The sequence below is a fragment of the Calidris pugnax genome, unplaced genomic scaffold (assembly GCF_001431845.1).
Source record: "Calidris pugnax isolate Ruff unplaced genomic scaffold, ASM143184v1 scaffold248, whole genome shotgun sequence".
In the NCBI taxonomy this organism is placed as follows: Eukaryota; Metazoa; Chordata; class Aves; order Charadriiformes; family Scolopacidae; genus Calidris; species Calidris pugnax.
In genome coordinates this window covers 577,387-597,333 of record NW_015090965.1, presented here as the reverse complement: position 1 = coordinate 597,333, position 19,947 = coordinate 577,387, and the positions used below count along the sequence as shown (strand labels likewise).

Genomic DNA, 19,947 nt, shown 5'->3' with positions numbered 1-19,947 from the left:
CTGGAGACAGTCTGGAAGGACCTTCAGTCTCACCCCACACATTTACTTCTATGTTATGTTGCTCATCTTTCCCTACACCTTATCTTAGTTACTTCATCTGCAAATACATGTCCAGATGTCTTTCCTATGCTGATGACTTCTACATTTCAAATCCAGGTATCTGTCCAAGCTAAAACTATATTCTGTCCTTCTGTCACCTCCTATCAAGTGTTCAACCACCTGCTGAAGCTCAGCATGAGGAAGCAGAGATCTTAATTACAAAGCAGCAGATTGCCCATTGCTCAAACTTACACCTGTAGATCCATATGGGTCATTCAAGCTTCTGATAGCCAGACCTGGTCTAAAGAATTTCTGGCTAATGCTTTCTGTTTCATAAGAACTATTCCTCAGAGCCACTTGGAAGTTTTGGGCTGTGCAGATATCTGCCTACAGTCATTACTGTGGCACAGAAACACCCCAGGAAAGGTAGGTGAGCTGTGACATGCATATTGATGGCAGTGGTGGCATTGCCCGTTTCTAACAGAAGGTATCACCTTCTTAACCTGTCCGTATGATACCTCCCTCTTTGTTCAGGATTGTTTGTAATAATTAATACTCAGTTTCCTGCAATTTGACAGCTGTAAATCAGGTATGTTGGAAAGGTTTCTTCACCAAACTCCTATTAGCTACTCTGAGGTAGAAATCAAGAACAGATTAATAAAGATTACAGGAATATTTGACCCTTTTATAATTAAGAACTAAACCCATGGTGGACTATTCCTAGTGATCCAAAGTCACATCAGTTGGAGAGGAAAAGCTGTAGTATAACGTCTGTTAATTTGGAAGTCAGGGAAATGTTAGAATACTTACACAATAAATAACTCCCATTTTGGAGGAATGAGGTGGCAGGAAAGCAAAAGCCCAGGTCTAGAAGGGTTAAGTTAATATTTAGAGAAAAAAAAAATGGGTTTACAATCTTTTCTGTAGCTACCAAGCTTTAAGACTTGTTGTGTTTGGAGCAGACAAATTATTAATTATTGAACTTTACTATTAAAGTTGTATGTTTCAGATTTAAATTACTCGGTAAGTGTAAAAGTCCCTGAATTGAACATTTTAATGTGTTAACTCCTTGTCCAAGTCCTCACAGCTGGCAGCTAAATTCTGCCTATCCCACCCCTCTGGAGATGGGAAAGATTAATGCTCAGTCATCTAGTATAATATGTAGATACTGTAATACAGAAGAGTGTTTTGGTTTGGGTTTTTTGGGGGGTTTTGTTGATGTTTTGGGTTTGTGTTTTGTTGTGTGTGGTTTTTTTTTACAAAAATAGAATAAACTTGTAGTATTTTTCTCTAGCTCTGCATAAAGCAAGTTCATTCAGAGAGGTAATTTCTTACTAGGCTTGTTACAGTTGTCTTGAAATTTGCACCTGGGGTAAATTTTAAAGCATATTTCTGGTCTCTCCAAAGAAAAATAGTTGAGCAGAGCACTGAATGGCTGCCCTTTTAATGTTGAAAGGCACTGTCCCACTGTTTCTATATCCGTGAAATGTGCAGGACCACACATCTGAGAGCCAAAACCCTTTATCCCAATTCTGTCACTCTTTGCTGTGTGCTCCTTGGAGCAGCCCATGCTTCAATTATCCACATTATATTAGCAGAGAACATCAGAGCTGTGAAATATATATGCAATAAATGTGAAAAGAGACCATAACTGTAAATGAGCACGGGTAGGCCCATCAAATGCCTCGTCACTGAGTGGTTTCACATGGTTCTTTTTCCTACAAGCTTCTTGGGTGGAGACGATGAAGGATGTTGCTGATCGCAGTTGGGTGGTTGTTGTCTCACAGAGCTTTGGGTTTTGCATCCCTTGAAAAGCTGAGCTGTTTTGTAGCAGTCTAAATGGCTTTTCTCTGTAGAGCAAGGTGCAAATACCTGTGTCTCCAGAGCAGACAGGCATTGTAGATGTTATGAATCTATTCTGTGCACAGACATTGGCTTCCTAGTGCTCATGAGATAGCCCTTGGAAGTCCTCGGGGAGATCCTTGACCCTCTCTGTGTCCCAAAAAGGCAAAAGGCTCCCATGTCACACCCCCCGAGGAGGAGGCAGGTGCCCTTGTTTTACAGCAAGCTGCTTTCCCTTTAGACCTCGTAACGCCTTTTAAATTATTGATATCACTCAAGGAGGAGGACTCAGGGAAGCGGTCACTTATTCCCACAGCTGAGAGAAGAAAGGGAGCGTGTAATTGCTTGTGTTTCCAGCCATGGCGGGCTGTAAGGTTTGCTGCTTGCATATTGTGGAATTTGATGTCACCAGTGGTGTGGCTGCAAGGTGGTTGCACAGGGAAAAGCAAGATAGGAGAGTTTACTCCTCAAAAGAAGCACCAACTGTGATACCCACCATGTTTTCCTCCATCTCATGCACTGAGAAGGGCTTTACAACTGACTGTCCATACCAGGGGCAGAGATGGGGTGCAGCTGGATTTGCACTCTTGTCTGCATAGCATGGGGCTCTGCATGGCACTGGTGTGACCCCAGCAATCGTGAGCCATCAGAGAGTCCCCAGCAGAAGCTCTGTCCCTCCTCCAAGTGCCACAAGGCAAGGAGGTATAGGGTGGCAGCCTGGGCAATTCTGGAGCAGGGGAATCACCTGGGAGGCTGGAGACCCACCTGGAGGGCTATTGCACCTCCCTGCTTTTGCTTGCAGGCATCTGCTGCCCAAGAATTTGTCCTGCAAAAAGGAGGGCAGGACCCAAGTCTGTTCTACTGGGCCCTCTGAATTTGCACCTTCATTGAACGCAAGGACCGGGTGCTTCTAAAATTGAGACCACTGATAAAAATGAGAATTTCTTGATTGCTTTACTGCCTGGGATGAACGTGTTTCATGGATCCTGATTTTAAATTTGGGCTTGAGACAGAAGTCCTATTTCAGGACTGGGATCCAGGACAAGGCAAAGAAGAAACATTTACCCTGGGAGAGGGGGAAGTGATTTTAATCTGAATACAACTTGCACACAGAAAGCCAACTGTTACCTCTCAGATACAAAGAAAAATGGCACTGTTAGCTTTAAATAATGTACATTTCCAAGATGTTGCCCAGCTGTTAATCATTAACCCTGTAGCAGGTTGAAGCATAGAGACAGATGTTCCAAAAGCAGTTTTATTTTCTGAAATAAAGAGAATGAAGCTATGAATTAGACAAATTAAGAAGAAATTCAAATATTTACACCCAGTTGAAACAAGATTCTGGAAAAACAGGCATGATAAAATTGCTGCAATTAAATGTAATTTAATTTATAATTCTGAAAGCATGCTCCTTCCAAAGGCAGCCTTTGAGTTTTCCTTATGGAGTGCATTGTTGTGATATATGGATTTTCCTGACTTATTATGGCATTTTAATCAACAGTTCAATGATGTGATAATATTCCTAAAGCAGAAAAATAAGTGACGTTTGTTTAGACATAATTAATGAAATATTTATGTTGCATGAGGCTGTGTGATAAAGCCTTGTTCTCTTAGTCCATTTGCTTCTGATTACATTTGTGATTTTTTTATATGACCAGACATTCTGACGCCAACTATTTTACACTGAGCAGATGTCATGTAGTAAAAATGGGTGCCAGATGCTACAAGCCACATAAGGATAATTTGTTTAAGAGCTGGCTCAGACTTTTTGCATTCAATTACACTGTATAGTGAGCCTTATACAATCATTTGGGTAATATGGCTAACTTCAGATATACATTTTAATGAATGTTGAGAGCATTCAGAACAGCATGCTACACGCAGGGTGCTCAAGGAATTAATCTATTTGTATGCAATACCTGAAAAAAATCAAATATACCCAGATAGAGTTTTTGACAGGGATCAAAAATTTAATTAGTGCTGTCAGCCAAATTTTCAATTTACTCTAGGTGCTTCTGATTAGAACTCAAGACAGGTGCAAAGTGTCTGTGTAAGTTAAAGAACAGTATTTTTTGCTTCACTAACTATTTTGTTCCTGCATTTTAGGATGTGAACACCCACCTGTCATAAAACAAGCTACTGAGTATTCTACTTCTTCCTCTGATGATGAATTTGAATCCCAGCTTTCATTAACACACAAGGTAACCTTGACTTGGAAACAAAGATATTTCCTCATTTGGACTGTATTTAAGATTTATCATGTGGGTTTGATCCAAAACGCAGTGGGGATGGGAATGCTTTATCAGTGTAAGTTACTTGTCATGGAGAGAAAAATCTGGTAAAACTCTTTAAGACTGCTGAAAATCAAAATTTCTGTTGCCTCTTTGGATCTTTAATTCCCCCAGGTTACACCAACGTTGACAGAGAAGGTCTTAATATGACAAGCAGGCATGTTTCACTGAAATCACTTTGAAGCTGCATCCTTAAGTGGCCTTAATATGTAGCCCAACAAGCAAACCATTGAAAAAATTAAACCAAACAGATGCAGATTTCTCTTGGGGAAATACAACTTCATTTGAGAGGTGTTACAGGCAGATTGCATGGAAAACACTGTGTTTGTCCTAATCAGCACGACTGCCTGAGCCACGAAGTTGGACCCAGACCTTATATGCCAAAAGGACCTGCTGCACACCAGGATCTCCGAGCCCTAACTTGGTTCCTGTGGCTGGCAGGAGCAGTGGGGTTAAAGCACCAGTGAACTCTTGATAACCAGCTCTGATCTGAAGAAACGGAGCTTTTATACCCCGCATAGCTCATCAGAAACATGTTTACCTCTTTCCTGTGGAGGGAATATCAGTAAGTGGAGTTAATAGCATGAGGTGGCCTGTTGATTTGTTGCCTTTGAGGATGGGGAAAAAAGGAAAACAAAGCAAGTGGCTGCCCAGTACACTGAAACTGAGCTGAAAGCTAAGTGGGGCTTTGGATGGAAACCCAGTTGTGCAGCTCTAGAGGAACCAAAGAGCCACAAGGCAGAAGTGCAGCAACGTGTGGCAGCACATCCTGCATCAGGATGCGCCGAGATGTCAGACTTCATCCTTCATCCTGCCTGTTACAGGAGAAACAAAAATAATGTTTAAAAACAATGAAGAAAAAAAAGGGAGACATGGGAGAAAACTGCATAGGAGCCACTCCCAACAGTGCGGGCAGCCACGGAGACAGGCAGGAGCAGGCAGAGGGAAGGCAGCAGTGCTGGAGCAGCTGCCAGAAAGGGGGTGAGTGAGCAGCTGCTGCGCATGAGTGTTTGCAGTGACTCAGTTTTGATGCAGCTTGTTTCCCTCGGCTGCCTCCTAGCACCTCTTTTCCTGCCAGCTCTGGCTGCTTTTTTGCCAGTACCACCGTTTTTCTCTGGGGAAACTCAGTGGGAAAAATTTTAGCGTCTTCCTGGCTTGTTAGATTTTTTTTAATTGTCTTGTCTACGGTGCGCATATATTCTGTCTCCTCCAAAATGGGAAAACCACAGCCTTGAAGTATTTCCAGATATCTTGGGTCAAGGGCAAGCTGCAGCAAGTGCAGGCGATTCCCTCGGCCAGCCCTGCAGCACGTGCTGCCCCTCTTTCCTGGCAACAGCAACAGAGGCCCAGGGAAAGGCAAGAAACCTCTGTAACACTGTAGAGAAATGGGGTTGGGGAAGGTTTTGTAGGGCTTCCTGTAGCGTCCTGTGATGGCTGTTTCTCTCAGATATGTCCCTCTTACCGTGTTACAAGCAATCCAAAGTGGATTTTACTACTTAGCAGCTACAGCAGTAGAAGTGAGTTGTTTCCTTAAACTGGTGCTTCCCACTGGCTGTGCCTGGCTTCTTCCCTGAAGAAGGTGATGTCTGCAGAAGCCACGTATAGTGGTATGTTGTTTGTAGCTAACTTTGTGATTCAGACATTTTTTCATTGATAGACACAGTTCACTCTCACTTAGGGTAGCAAAAAGAGCTTGTAATGATTTAAAGTCAGTGTAGACAAATGCATGAAATCTTTTCTACGTGAATATTTTCATTTAAGTTAGGTTGTCTCAAGCACCCTGCAGTAGCTCAGCTCAGTTTGAGCAGAGAAGTCGGGTTAGATGGACCCAGAGGTCTCTCCCAATCTCAATGGTTCTGTGATTCTGGGGAAGGTTTGAGGAAACCTGTGACAGCATACTTATGCTTTGATTGCCTTTATTTTTTTTCTCTCTCTTTTGTAGGCAAAAAGGACTCTCAGAAGGAGAAGGAAGCTGGAGAAGGAGACAAAGCAATTGATTAAACAAGAGGAGCTGAAGAGGCTTCACAAAGCACAGGTGAAAATGTAGTTTGCAGGTGTCCCATTTGTCTCCCAAGAGTGACTAGCCAGGACGAGGGGTCCCCAGTGTGGGCTCTGTACCTTCCCTTGTTCCTCACTGCTGTTCACTGCCTTCTGTTTGGAAATCCCCTAAAACCATCAGGAGCAGAAAGATGTACGTGGCAGGGCCTTGGATCTCTATAGGTGACAAATCCGCATGTGCCCTGGGAGATCAAAATAATTTTGTAATTGTGTGTGAAGAATGAGAGGGAATAGGGACTGGCAATAAGAGAAGAATACACTTAAGATGGAAAGAGGTAGAAAGGAGAAATAATATCAGTCCCTGAGAATGTAAGAAACTGAGCTATTATTCCTATGCACTGTAGGAGGCTGCGAAAATAGTGTAATGGGTTTGTTCTTTCTCTCCTACAACAATGAAAGTAAACAATTTTCTTTCTTAATTATGGAAAGTCACTGTGACGCCATATGATGTCACACTCAGCATATAAAGCTGGAGGAAAAAGCGTGGGATGTTTGGAGTGATGACATTTGTCTTCCCAAGTAACCATTACACGTGATGGAGCCCTGCTTTCCTGGAGGTGGCTGAACACCTGCCTGCCCATGGGAAGCAGTGAATGAATTTCTTGTTTTGCTTTGCTTGCATATGCAGCTTTTGCTTTATCTATTAAACTGTCTTCATCTCAACCCACAAATTTTTTCTCACTTTTAGTCTTCTGATTCTCTCCCCCATCCAAACTGGTGGGAGTAAGCAAGTGGCTGCATAATTCTAGCTGCCAGCTGGGGTTAAATCATGACAAGTAGTATTTTATTTAATCCAAAGTACGAACAACTATGCTCTAGTTTTTATCTGAGAATTGTAAATTATTGCAAGGTAAAATTAGAGGCATACGCAACTTCTCTTATTTACTGCTTTGTGGAAATAATCGCATCCAAACTTTTCAAAGCATCTTTCATGTTTGTTAGACTATTGCTGAGGGCTTGGTTTAGTATTCCCTAACATAGCCTGAAAGGGAAACTGCTGAGCATTTATTTTTGTCAATTTAACCTTTTAAGGTGTTTCATGCCTACTTTCTACATCGTACCTCTGAACAGCTTATTTAAAAGGGGACAGATCAGTGAATGTAGACGTCCTTCCTGAAGTGCCACTGAATTATCACTTCTTACTTATTAGACCCTTTCCTCCCTGTGTCAAAAGCTTGTGAAATATGAAAACAAAACAAACAACAAAACCCCATGGACAACAAAATAGCCGGCAAAGCTTTCTAGCTGCAAACCTTTGGTATTTATATGAGCTTTATTAATGTAACCTCTCAGAATATGTGCCTCTGAATCTGTAAGGTAATGACTTTTCACACCTTGTGAGACTCAGAAAAGTTGATTTCTGTTTTACAACAGAGAAAAACTGAGGTTCTTTTAATACCTCTGATACTTACCCACTAAAAATGTGGATAGATACCTAGTGGAATTATTAAATTGCTTAGGCGCCTAATATCCACAATGAGTTTGCAAATCCCATGACTCCTCCGAGACCTTTTCAAGCTGTTTCTCTAACCGCTGAGACCATCTTTTGTCTCTGAATTTTAAAGCGATGTCTGTAGCTCTCATACCATTACGATTTTGCAGGCAATCCAGCGCCAGCTAGAAGAATTGGAAGAAAGACAAAGAGCTCTGGAGATTTTTGGTGTCAAACTGGAGAGAGAACTAAGAGGAGAATCAGGTAAATGAAGCAGCGTTTGTGTGTTTGGTGGTGATTTTTTTAACCTTTTTAAAAGCTGAGGGGTTTTAATGATTGTCATAGAAATAGAGTCCAGAGCAAAATCTGAAATGAAAGAGTAACTGGAAGGACAAAGATTATTGTTTACCCTTTTCCTCAAACTCTGTTAGCTCAAGCACCTTTACACCGAGTGCTATAAATTACTGTTGGCTATTGCAGATATGGAATTATTTGCCTTATTATTGAACCTGAATCTACATTTCCACTCCTCTCTCCCCCACATTTTGTTTAAATCACATCTTGAGCTTAATTTCATCTTCTGGAGGTAACCAGTGAGGTTTCCAGGAGCTGTATCTCAGTTACCAAGCCAGCAGCAGCCTGTGCCTAGTAACAGAGTCCTTAATGACTTCTCCCAGAGTGTGAAATGCCATTAATGTGATTAGAGCTGGTGGCCATGCTATAGCAACAGCAGCATGCAGGCACACAGACCTGAACCACACAGACTTTCCCCCAGTGGGTAGAAGATAACAGGGACACTGTCCTGGCCCCGGTTGGAGGCAAGGTATTTACTCACCTGAAGCAACAATCCCAAGCACCCAGGACTGTGGCATCCTCCTGCCAGCCCAGCCTTACGAACACTTCCCAGTGCTCATGGGGTGAAGCTGGGGAGACCACTTGGAGGGGGGTGGGACATCTGGGTGCTCCTGCCAGGCTCAAAACAGGGATGGGACTGTGAACGATGCACGTAAGGGACTTCAGAGGGGGCTGCAGCTCTGTGCTGGAAGGATTCTGGGGATCTGACAGCCCAATTGCAAATGCGTCTTTATTTACCTCTGTTTTAGAAAGCTGAGCCTCGTGCTTTCATGACAAGCAGTTGCACAACACTGAAAACCTAGCTATATTTTGGCACCTGATCTTGTTGTTGTCTTAGCTAGGCAACCCAGCACAATCTCTACATGCCAGGTTTTTTAATACCATATTTCTTAGCAGTTTCCACCCCCATTCTAACACTGCACTAATCGGTTCAGTGAGACATTATTTGTTCAGCCTTTTATTAACTGATTTCCTATAATTGATAGTGCCAACCTATTTCAAATGCTATTTTAAAGGCTAGCATCTCTTCTTCTTTTTTTTTTTTTTTTCCTTAAATGAAAACATAACCATTTATCAAATGGCACCCGTCTCACTGCCTGAGAGGAAGTCTGTTAAAAAGACTTTGAGGATTTAGAGTGTTAGTTTTTTCTTTACTGCTGATTTGTATAAAGGTGGATGGTTTTTGGAAACGTCAAAAATACAGAGGGAGGAGAGGCTTCTTGCTCTTGGGATAGACACTGAATACCAGGATAAATGGCCTAGAGCCACCTCTTGTTTTTGCTGTTTTGACAATCGCATTTCCTAAAGAAGGCTGTCTGCCAAGAGATTGATGCTTCTCATTCTCTCCCCATCCTTAGTAATTGGATTGCCCTCATTAAGGTGAAAGTACTATTTTTTCTCCCTGTGGATTGTTTGTGTGTAGGTGGCCAGTTACAAATAGGGCAGATACTGAAACGTAGGATGTTACTGTCTCTCAATAGCTCTTCTGGTGCAAAAGCATGAAGCTGTAAGTTTTCCCAAACAAAATGTAAGTGCTTTGTTGCTTTAATAATATACAATTAATGATACAGGAATCGGTGAGTTTAATATTCTGTTCAACCTTCTTAAAAATAATGAGCATTATTGTTTAATGAATGACCAGTGTTTATTAGGTTAAGTTGTATTTAAGGAGGTCTGAGCTTATGCAATTCAAGTGATTTAATAGGTATTATTAAGGTAATTAGAAAACGATCACAGTTCAGCAATAATATTGAGCTGCAAAGGTTGTGAATAACCAAATTTAGAGACAAGCCTGCAAACACTAGTCTTCAGTGACATTTACGCAACTGTCCTCTAATAGTTCTGTAAGCCTGGGATGAATGGCCCCTTTGTTAGGGGGAGTTATTCATTAGCTCCTCAACTGAATTAGAAGAGAACATGCGTGGGTTCGAAACAACTGCCATAAAGACTGATGAGCAAAATGAGGCTTTGATGGTCTTCTAATTGTAGTGACAACAATTCATGCATTAAAAAAAAAAAAAAAGGAAAAAAGAAAAGAAATAATATCAGTCCTATGAATAATTTTTCATGCCCATTATTTCCTTTTTTCTACTTCAAAATACCAAATAATAAATCATTGTTGTACCATTGCTTTGTTTTTCACTGACATTTGTGGAGGCTTATGGAGATCTTCTGCCTACAAGAAAATACAGAAATAAAAATCTTGAAACACGTTTTCTACTGAAATTAGCATAACTGATCAGCTGACTAAACAAATCATGAGGAATGATGGTAAAACAGAAAATCTGTGTTGAGAGAATGTTAAGAAATGTCTCCGTGTTTTGGAAGGTGAACAAGAATCTGCACACATTGCAGCTAATTTTTGATTTCATAAGGAGCGTATCCAAGGTTTCTCAGAATTTTCAACAGAGTTAGAAGAAATCAGTTGAAAACCTGGAGGAATAAGAAATATGAGGTTTAGCTGTTCCTAAAAGAGCGCCAACTGGCCAAGCTCTCTTTACTGTGTGACTGCAGTATGGAGGGACAGTGTAGCATCACTATGGAGGACAGAAGGTCAAGGTTTTAAGAACACTCTACAGCCCTGTCATTCCATCAGAAGTGAAGAATATAGAAATAACTATGATGTAATTAGAAGAATATCTGATTTTCAAACGGGATCCAGGTTAAAGGAGACTTGGGTAAACAGGGAGGAAAGTTTTGCTTTAGCAATGTTGTAAGAAAAATCCAGTGTGGCTCACAAAACAAACTCACAAATTGTTTTCCCTTTAACCTTTAAAAAGATCTGTCATCCCGCATTACACAAAAGACTTCATTGGCTTGTTCTGCCCTTGGAAGGCATAAAGCGCTCCATCAAACTTAAATAACTGTTAACATTATTATTAACAAACGTTTTTAAAGCTCAGGGAAAAAATGCCCCTGGGGACACTTGGGGGCTGCTCTGTGGGATGGAAAAGGAGGAAAAACAAGGGCTATTTTTATTTCAGCTTGCATTGAGGATTTTGCTAAAATCGGTGGCATTTTTGAGAAGTGTTTTGCTTTTTCCTTGCCTCAATCAATCTATGATACGCAGCCTTTTGTTAGCGATATAGAGACTTTAAAGTTTACAGAAGAAATGTTAAAGAAAGGAATGTTTTTACCTAACCAAGAAAACAGGAAACAGGGAATAGTAACCTTCTGTGTGTGTGGTGCAGGACACATGCATACCTACAGTTGCAATGATTTTACTGACAGTTAGAGAGATCAAATCTTGATGTTAACTTCTGATGGTGGCATAGGAAGACCTAAGGCTCTGAATACTAATGCTGCATCCCTGCACTGGATCTGTGAGAAGTTATCATCGACATATCCCAGGGAGAACTGCTCCAGCACTCACTCTGACTAGACTTTGGTTTTTTTATCATCACTTGCTGACCTGGAAGGACCCACAGGAAACATCCATTACTGCCAAGTTTTAGTGGAACTGGGTAGAAACTGGAGGAAGATTTCTTTGCCCTCTCCTGCTACTTTATCCTTCTGTTTCATGGTGACTTCAGATTGGGGTCAAATCCTGGTGAGAAATTGCAGAACTGCACCCAAACCAGCATGGCTCCTGTCCTTGGCGTGGGGTCCATGTGATTCCTCTGATGCTGGCAAGAGGTGACCTGTGCTTTCTGAGATGACAGTACCTGGTAACAGCATGCAAAGGGACTGGTGATCCCAAACACTCCACAATTTCACCCCTGCTCAGGAAGATTGCTAAAGGGCTACTCAGGCAAGATCATTACTGCCTGAAGGAGATGGGCTTTAAACTGCCGTTCTTGAGGGGAGTCAAATCCTGGCTTGGATGTTGAAGTGAAGGACAGCTGAAGCAGTAGAGGCAAGAGGATAATTCCTGGGCTGATAACAAAGCACGTGTCAAAATGCCAGCAGAAAGGCATCTGAACCACTGCTGAGCTGTCCAGGACTCTGGCTATCTCATCACTTGGTAACCTAGTTTAATGATACTCTTGTTATCTCCAGAGCTTGAACCTGAGACCTTTGGGCTTAGACTTCAGCGCAGTCAGTCATCTGAAATGAAGGTGCAGTCCTCCTAAAGCAGGAGAAATCACATAAGTCTTCATCCACAGAAAGCAGCCAGGCTGGTTTATGGGAGTGTTATGCTTGGCTATCTAGCAGCGTGATGCAAGGACTGAGAAGAGTGCTACGTTCCCCTGCCTGACCACGGCACCTCTTTTTGCTTTGTCCCACATCTGGCTGCCTCCAACACATGGCAGCAGCGTGGTGGGGTGGGCAACTACCATGTGCTAAGGCAAAAGCTGTTGGTTTTATGCTTCTGAAGGGGCCAGCCTGTCACCTAAATTGTTGCCTCAACCTGGAGTAGTGTTAAGATATTTGCTTCCTACAAATGATTACTTTTTTGTGGCAAGAGAGGGCGGATGGGCAGAGCGGACATTGTGAGAAGTGTGTTGCAGGGCCATTGCTTCTGCTGTAATTCTGCAACAAGAGGTGGTGGGCTGGTTTTGTTTTGTGAGAAGTGATGAGTGTGTTAAAAAGGACAGCAAGGAAAAGAAATATGTGTGTGTTCTGGCTTGCCACTTGAAAACACCCAGGCATTCTTCATTGCCAAAGATTTTTGTACAGACGGCTTTTTAGGAGCAGTAAAGGCCTTCACCTGGTGAAAGAGAAAGCTCTCCTCCTCCTCCTCCTCAGCAAGGTAGAGTCAAGCTGTGTGTTCTTTGGGAGAGAGACCATCTTGTGTTTCGTGCCTGAATAGTGCCTATCAGTGATGCCCTAGCCAAAGTGTTACAAAACCACCCAGTAATAGCAGATTTGTCCTGTCCCATGGCCTTTCCTGTTATTCAAACCAAATGCAGATTTAGAGGCCAGTTGGCAAATGAATGGAAATTTGTAGAGGACTCGATTGTGCATCTGATGCCCACTGGAAGCAGGGACTAAGTTGGTACTCACCAGGATGTACATCCTGAAGTCCGATTGTGCTAATGGGATACCCATTTATACATCTAGTTCAACTGCCAGAGTCCAGTATCAGCAGAGAAACTATGTTATCAAAGGCAGAACTAAAAGAAAGAAAAAGTGCCCATTAAAAAAAAGAAAGACCATATGATTATTTGAAAGAAAAAACTTAAATTCTAAATCAAAAGTGGTTTTAATGCACCTTTAAACTGTAATAAACTACAACATTCAACCAAATGTGGACAAGAATGTTACAGCTGTTATACCCAGGCATTACTGATGTCAGCTACATACAGCAAAAAACCCTACATTTGGACTCACCTAGGTGTACAAATGAGGGCTACTTAAAGAGAACTCAAGCTTTAAGAGCATTGGTAGGAAAGCTGGTAATGCACACTTAACTCTCCTATTTTAAACAGATTCAGGCACAAAGGATGAAACCCAGATGCTGCACGAATGGTTTGAGCTGGTCCTGGAGAAGAATAAATTAATGCGGTATGAGTCTGAGCTCCTGATAATGTAAGTAAGGACAAGCATTGGTACTAAAGATGGGGAGGGGAAAAGTGGGCTTATGTTTCACCTGAACACCTTGCTGCGTGCTGCTGTTTGGGACCATCATGGAATAAACGTACCCAGAGTAGCTACAATCTGCTTTGAACACAGATTTTCAGTCAAGCCCTCCTCATCCTTCCCTCTCATAGTGGTTCAATTATTTCAATCGTGTATGATACTCTAAACCAGTATAGCATATGGATGCTCTGCCTTTATATGATGTGGGTCTAATGAACAGTGGGGCGCTTTCTCCTGTGGAAGAAAAACAGTCTGAAAAGTTTATCTCAGTTTTTATTGGACATAGGAGAAAAGATCTAGGAATTCACTGTAGCGATGAAACAAGCAGATACACAAATCAAATAAAAACTGTCTCAGATGCCACTGACTGTGGTTGATGGAAATAGTATTGGCTGTAGCTCCCTCACCTCACCTCCTTGGAAAAGCACTCAACAGATAGGCGGAGATGACTCTCAGCTATTTTCTTTACTATTTCTGGGCAATGTGGGAAGGCGATGAGAGCTGCAGCAGTCATTACTCTCCCCTGGATTTCACGCCAGTGCAGGCTGCTCATTGCCATTTATCATTTCCATATCACTCAGCCAGCCCCTGGTGCTGTCTGCGGACCTGCAGCCCAGCCACTAGCTCCAGCTGCACCCCAATTTCTCCCCAGCTGTGATGATGCTGCCAGGGGCCAAACTTTTTCTTTCCACTTCAATTGTCCTTGGGTGTTGTGGTAGCAATCCTTTCTGCTGACACTGTCTGCAAAACAGTTTGAAAAGCAAAAGCAGGCTGCTGTTATTGCTGCAGGATGCAAAATATTGTCGTCCGGATGCGTTCACGTGTGTTAATTCCCTTGCCTCAGGATCTGCTCCTGGGACAAGGGCCTGGCGGGCCCTTCACGTATGGGAGCATTCAGTCCTATCCAGAACCACGTTGTGGGTGCCACCAGCAAAGCACAGCTGGTTAAAGACTTAAGGGTCGCAATGTATGAGGGGCTTAATGTGATACGTCATGCAAAAAGGTGGTGGTGGTACTTCTGGGATTAATGTTGCAACGTAGGCACAGGCAAGGCTTTTAGCCTTGACTGCCAACGAGGAGAAAATACTGGATAAACAGAACACAGAAGCTCTTGGTTGAAGGAATATTAATGTATATATCTTTATTTTTAAAAACTTATTCTTTAACGTACTTCTTATTGTACCTAGAGCCCAAGAGCTAGAATTGGAGGATCACCAAAGCAGGCTGGAACAGAAGCTGAGAGAGAAAATGGCCATTGACAGTAAGTCAAAGGAGGGAGTATGCTTCAGCTCACAGTGATGGGCCATACCCATAGGAGCCCTTGCTGGCTTCAACAAGGACCAGAGTGGCTGAGGCTCTTCCTTCTCTTCTCTTCTGCAAGTGCAGCTCAGCCAGCAAAATGCAACTTGTGAGATCTTCTCATCTGACTTCTAGTGAAGACAGCTAAGCTAACCTGCCCAGTTTGACACTGAACTGGGTCAGAAGCACTCGCATGTGTAATTCCACTAATTGTGCTGTGCAGGCAGCAACATCCAGCTAATGTGATGATGGGCAGCAGCAGAAAGTAATGTCTTCAACCACCCAAACACAAAAGAGGTTATCTGCTTTTATGGTAGCTGTAGCAATATTGGTTACTGCAGTATTTTGGAAGTGCTTTCAGGTACTTGGAATTACAGTTCGGGCGTGTCCTTTCATTTGGTATTAGAAAAAAGAGCGTGGGAAGGAGGAATGCAGGGAGATGGGGGTTACATGGTGCTGGATACTCCAAAATACCCTATTGTTGGACTGTAAGTGATGCTAGTTTTCAATACTTTTTTCTGTAAAACTCTTTCCCTTTTCTTACAGGTACTACATTTCACAGCTGGGCTTTTTACCTTGTATAAACTGAATTTAAACTCCAGCTGAAATGTTTCTTATAAACAAGCAGAGTTTTTCCTACCCCTTCCAATCTAAATTTTGCTAAAAGATCTACTCTAGATTTTAGGAACCTTAGTGGTCAATCTTAAATGGCCCAAATGCAGGAGAAATTTTCCCTGAACTGTAACATGAAAAATATTAACTGCTATTGACTTCATTTGCCATTGACTATAATATTACATCAACGTGTATACCAACAGTTACAATGCAAAGTGTGATAACAGAGTGATCTGGATTTTAACTTCTTGTTTTGTGATCTTTTAGACAGCCTTAAAGATGAGATGGATCTGAATGAGGAGGATGAAATTTTTGCTGAGATGATGAAAGTGGTTGAAGAAAGAGACAAACTTGTGTCTACCTTAGAGGAGCAGAGAGTGAAAGAAAAAGCAGAAGACCAGCACTTTGAAAGCATTATGTTATCTAGAGGTTATCAACTGAGCAGGATTTAAACAGCCACATGCAAGTAAACATGGTTTCAGCAATATTTGTAATCATGGAGACACAGTCTTCTGAAAAATGAAGGAATTCAAATTTATTATCAGTTTACTGGGGAAACACGTTGTTTTGTTATCAAAAGCTGTTGAGCAGATCTTTTGCTCATACTGGAGTGAGTAATTTCACTACCAGCCTAAAGGATCATCAAAATACAGAATAGGACTGAATTTACCTGTCTGATGGGTATCAGGGTCTGTGAAAGGGAAATCCAAGTGATATTGTTTTCTTGGAATTTTGTTTTGATGCTGAGAATAGAGTTCCTGAGAAACATGATGACATCATTTAGTATTTTTGAGATGGTATTGCTTCCATCTGTTTGTCTGAATCTGTATGTGGTTGTATTAATATTTTGGCACAGCCAACCCATGTTGAACTATTTAAAGGTCAGAAAGCAAGCATCTCATCTAAAAATAAGGTTACATTTTATTTCTGGTGGAGGAAGGGTCATTTGACTAATAGCTACTTATAAGCACTCATTAAAACTACTGTAAATGCAATGTAAGAAATTAATTCTCCAGGTATTTATAAGTTTTAATGTACTGTATATTTTTGAACAAGAAGTTAAAGCAATATTAAATCCCTACATTTTGTAAAATGGTAAGGGATTACCAAAGGGGTGACTACCCTTAAGACTATTGCATGCTCAAAATAGCTTTTGTATTTCACAGATTAAGCTCTTCTCTAAAATATGCTAAACGATAATTTAAAAATAGTAATCCAGACTAGCTGTTTTATAATTGCTTGATCCAAATACATCACAAATAGTATCATAAAATGTGATGAGTTGGTGTAGCAGTTAAAGATCTCCCTGAGAATAATTCCTCAGAAGCCTTGCAAAAAATGTTACATTTGTAATGTCAATATTTGATAGAAAAATGTTGTGGCTATATTTAAACTACATTTATCTTGCTGCTCAAGAATATATATGCATACTTTTTTGCTTAAAGAACCATCTCCTATCTTTTTTTGTACATGCATTTGTAGATACTGGCAAAGCTGATGTGCAGAAATTCTCAGTATTCAGTGTAATTAAAGTACTTTCTTAAATCTGAGATATTTCTGCAGTTTAAGATTGGTAGTATTCCCAACTGTATGTATGATGCACTACATTTTCAAACTGGAAAAAGCAAGGAGAGACTGAAAAACTGTTTCTTTTTGAATGTCATTTTACCTCATGCTCTGAGAAGATTTGATGTTCTCATTATTTCATGAATGGTGCTAACTTGCTGCAGTTGCCTATGGTACAGCCAAAGCTAGAAGCATTCCTGTTACAAAAGCTTTAAGCTACAAAACCTCTTGGTAAGGATTTGTAGGTTAGCAGATACACTGGGTCCTGTCACAGTAATTCATGAATGATCTTAAGTTTTTGCTGTATTGTGAGAAATTTAAAATACCCTTTCAAAAGATTAAAAAAAAAAAAAAAGATTTGCTATTGACCATGGAGAAATAACATACCTCTATTGAGCAAGGAATATACTATGGTTCTGCTATATTTATGTATTTATATTTATTTATTAGACTGTTTAAAGTGGATAAGAGTGTCTGGTTACATTTTACACGTTGGATGTTGTCTCTGATTTTGACTGGTAAGTATGTGTTTCTAACAGCTATTTATAGGTAAAGCTGTGCATAGCAGAGTAGATAGCTTTGTCGATTTGGTAAATAATTAGTAATAAAATGTGAGTTAAGATTTTTAAACAATGTTTTCAGTTACCATAACTTCAGGGTTTACCCTTAAAACATAACATGTAGGGCTTTAACAATATAATTTGTCATTCATCGCAATGGAAAGATGTAACAGAATCCTTGAATGTGTTCCAAAATTACCATCAGACTTTTTTTTCTCCCTATCATTCATAGGTTAAGCATACCTGATCTTCAGATCACATTTTTAGTGAGATAGATTGCAGTGATTGGGTTTTTTGTTTGTTTGTTTGTTTTTTAACTAACTCTGTTACTTAAGATTTACACAAAGTAGAAGCAGGGAGAGCAACAATAAATATTTTCATTTCGTCTGTTGAGATCTGCTGGTACTCCCAGTTTTGTGGAGAAAATGTCTGGATTTTACCACTGTTCCCAGAGGCCTCATGTAATCCTGTAGAACAAGACTGTCTAGAACAGCTACCATAGGTTTCTGTTGAAAACGCAGAGTCATAATGCTTTCAAGGTAGTTTTAAAAAGTTTTAAAGCACACTTCTTAGTACTTTGCACACAGGTGGAGAATTCAGCAGAAACCTCCAGTTATATCAGGCAAGGATTGTTTTTTGCACCCCACTTCTATAATAAAAAAGTCTTAGTGTTGCTGCTATACAAAGAGGAAGAGCAGCCTCAGGGACACATGATGCCCCTAGTCCTGAGGAGGATATTGCTCTCCTCTGCCAAAGTCCAGTCTGTTTGCCCAGAGGAGATGCACACACTGCAATTGGTGAGGTTCAGGTTGCTCCAAATTGTGTATAAGGGCTGAGATTTCAGTTTACAGCAGATACCTGTTTGCTATAAAACCAAATGTGAAAGGGTGCTTTCCTTTTAGCTCCAAAGAGTTGAGTTCTTGAGAGTATTATAGTCAACAGAAGCTGAGAACCATCAGCATTTTATGGACCTCAAAAATATTCTTTGTTAAAAAGATACTTTTCTGGATGCCATGTGGTCATAACACATGCTCCACCCAAAACTGTGTGTCTGCTCTTGGGTGGAAAACCCTGTCAGGCTACTGTTACCCTGCCTGATATTAAGTATCTCACAAGATTAGATCCAAAAATGAACTGTGCAAGTGATTTAGAAAATTAAAAAACTCTTCAGTCATTTAAAGCAGGTCTTCATATATCATGAGAGTAGATGATGAGGAGGAAAAACAGAGGAGCTATGTGAACTATTCACAGGTCAATTTAATATGTTTGGCTTGTATTAGAAATGTATTTAAACATTGGTTTGCTATGAGTCTTCTTGCTGCTCAGTCTTTTCTGTGAATTGACTCACTAACTTATAACAGATTTGTTCATTTTTAAGTCCTTTGCACTGCCATTTTTGTGTATAATGTGATGTGCTGGAATGTATTGACTATGTCCAAATGAACTAGATGTGAGCAATTTTCTATTTGAAAAAATAAAACTATATCTCACTCTCTGAAGTCACTGAATCATTTCCATAGTAATTTCCTTCCACCGATATCTATAATGTAATAATGTGGGTCTAGGAAATATCTATAGGTAAGAAATTGTATCAGTTTCTTAATTCATATACTGGTAAGTAAATCACACTATTTTGCAGTTCACAGATTCATTTTATAGTGAAATAAGGTTTGACTTGACATTTGACCGACTACTTTTAACCCAACAGGTTATAAACTCCGTGAGATCAAGAACTTTCTCACTGTTACATAGGAATTCACCATCTAATTTCCTTATGCATGACATACAAATTATAAGAGCTCCTTGGCAACTTGAAGGTAAAGTGTCACTGCATGGATTGCTAAGAATTGGTGATCAAGACCAAACTGCCAATTTTCAAATTTCACTAACTTCACTTCTATTAGGTCATCTCGTTTTGCTGCTTTCTTCCAGTGGGAGACCCTTAAAGAGCAAGACAATGTGCTGCTCAAGGTAAGAGAAGTGAATAAGCAAGGTTTGGTCTTATGTTTTAACCTCTGCTTTTTAGCCCAATGCATATCTGATTTCAACTAAGAATTTAACTTTAGGTTAGTAGTCTATTTCTGGAGAGATATACTGTAGTTTTTTTTTTTCTTTCTTAAGCAAGTAACAGTATGTGGCTTAGCAGATTGGAGATTCTGTACATCTTGTAAGACTTTGCTACTGTTAAGATCTAAAACTGTCCCTGCCGGGTTTTGCATGGACCATACAGTTTTTGCATAGTTTAGCACGATGGGTTTACCATGTTAGCATGCAAAAACTATCCCTGCAGTTTTCATGGCAGCCACATTGCATGAACCTAGATCCTGGCAAATACTTTGTGATGAGTAAGGAAGTTGCTGGATTTCAC

General features: G+C 40.6%; 1 protein-coding gene across 1 annotated transcript in view; it reads left to right on the top strand.

The window, feature by feature from the left end:
* Positions 1-19,071, top strand: part of MICALCL (MICAL C-terminal like) — a 41,529-nt gene extending 22,458 nt beyond the window's left edge. The window contains exons 7-12 of the mRNA XM_014952557.1: positions 3,988-4,082; positions 6,115-6,207; positions 7,833-7,926; positions 13,389-13,488; positions 14,727-14,800; positions 15,721-19,071. Coding sequence (XP_014808043.1) covers positions 3,988-4,082; positions 6,115-6,207; positions 7,833-7,926; positions 13,389-13,488; positions 14,727-14,800; positions 15,721-15,905 — 641 coding nt within the window. The 3' untranslated portion in view covers positions 15,906-19,071. The remainder of the gene's footprint in view (positions 1-3,987; positions 4,083-6,114; positions 6,208-7,832; positions 7,927-13,388; positions 13,489-14,726; positions 14,801-15,720) is intronic.
* Positions 19,072-19,947: the final 876 nt, after the last annotated feature.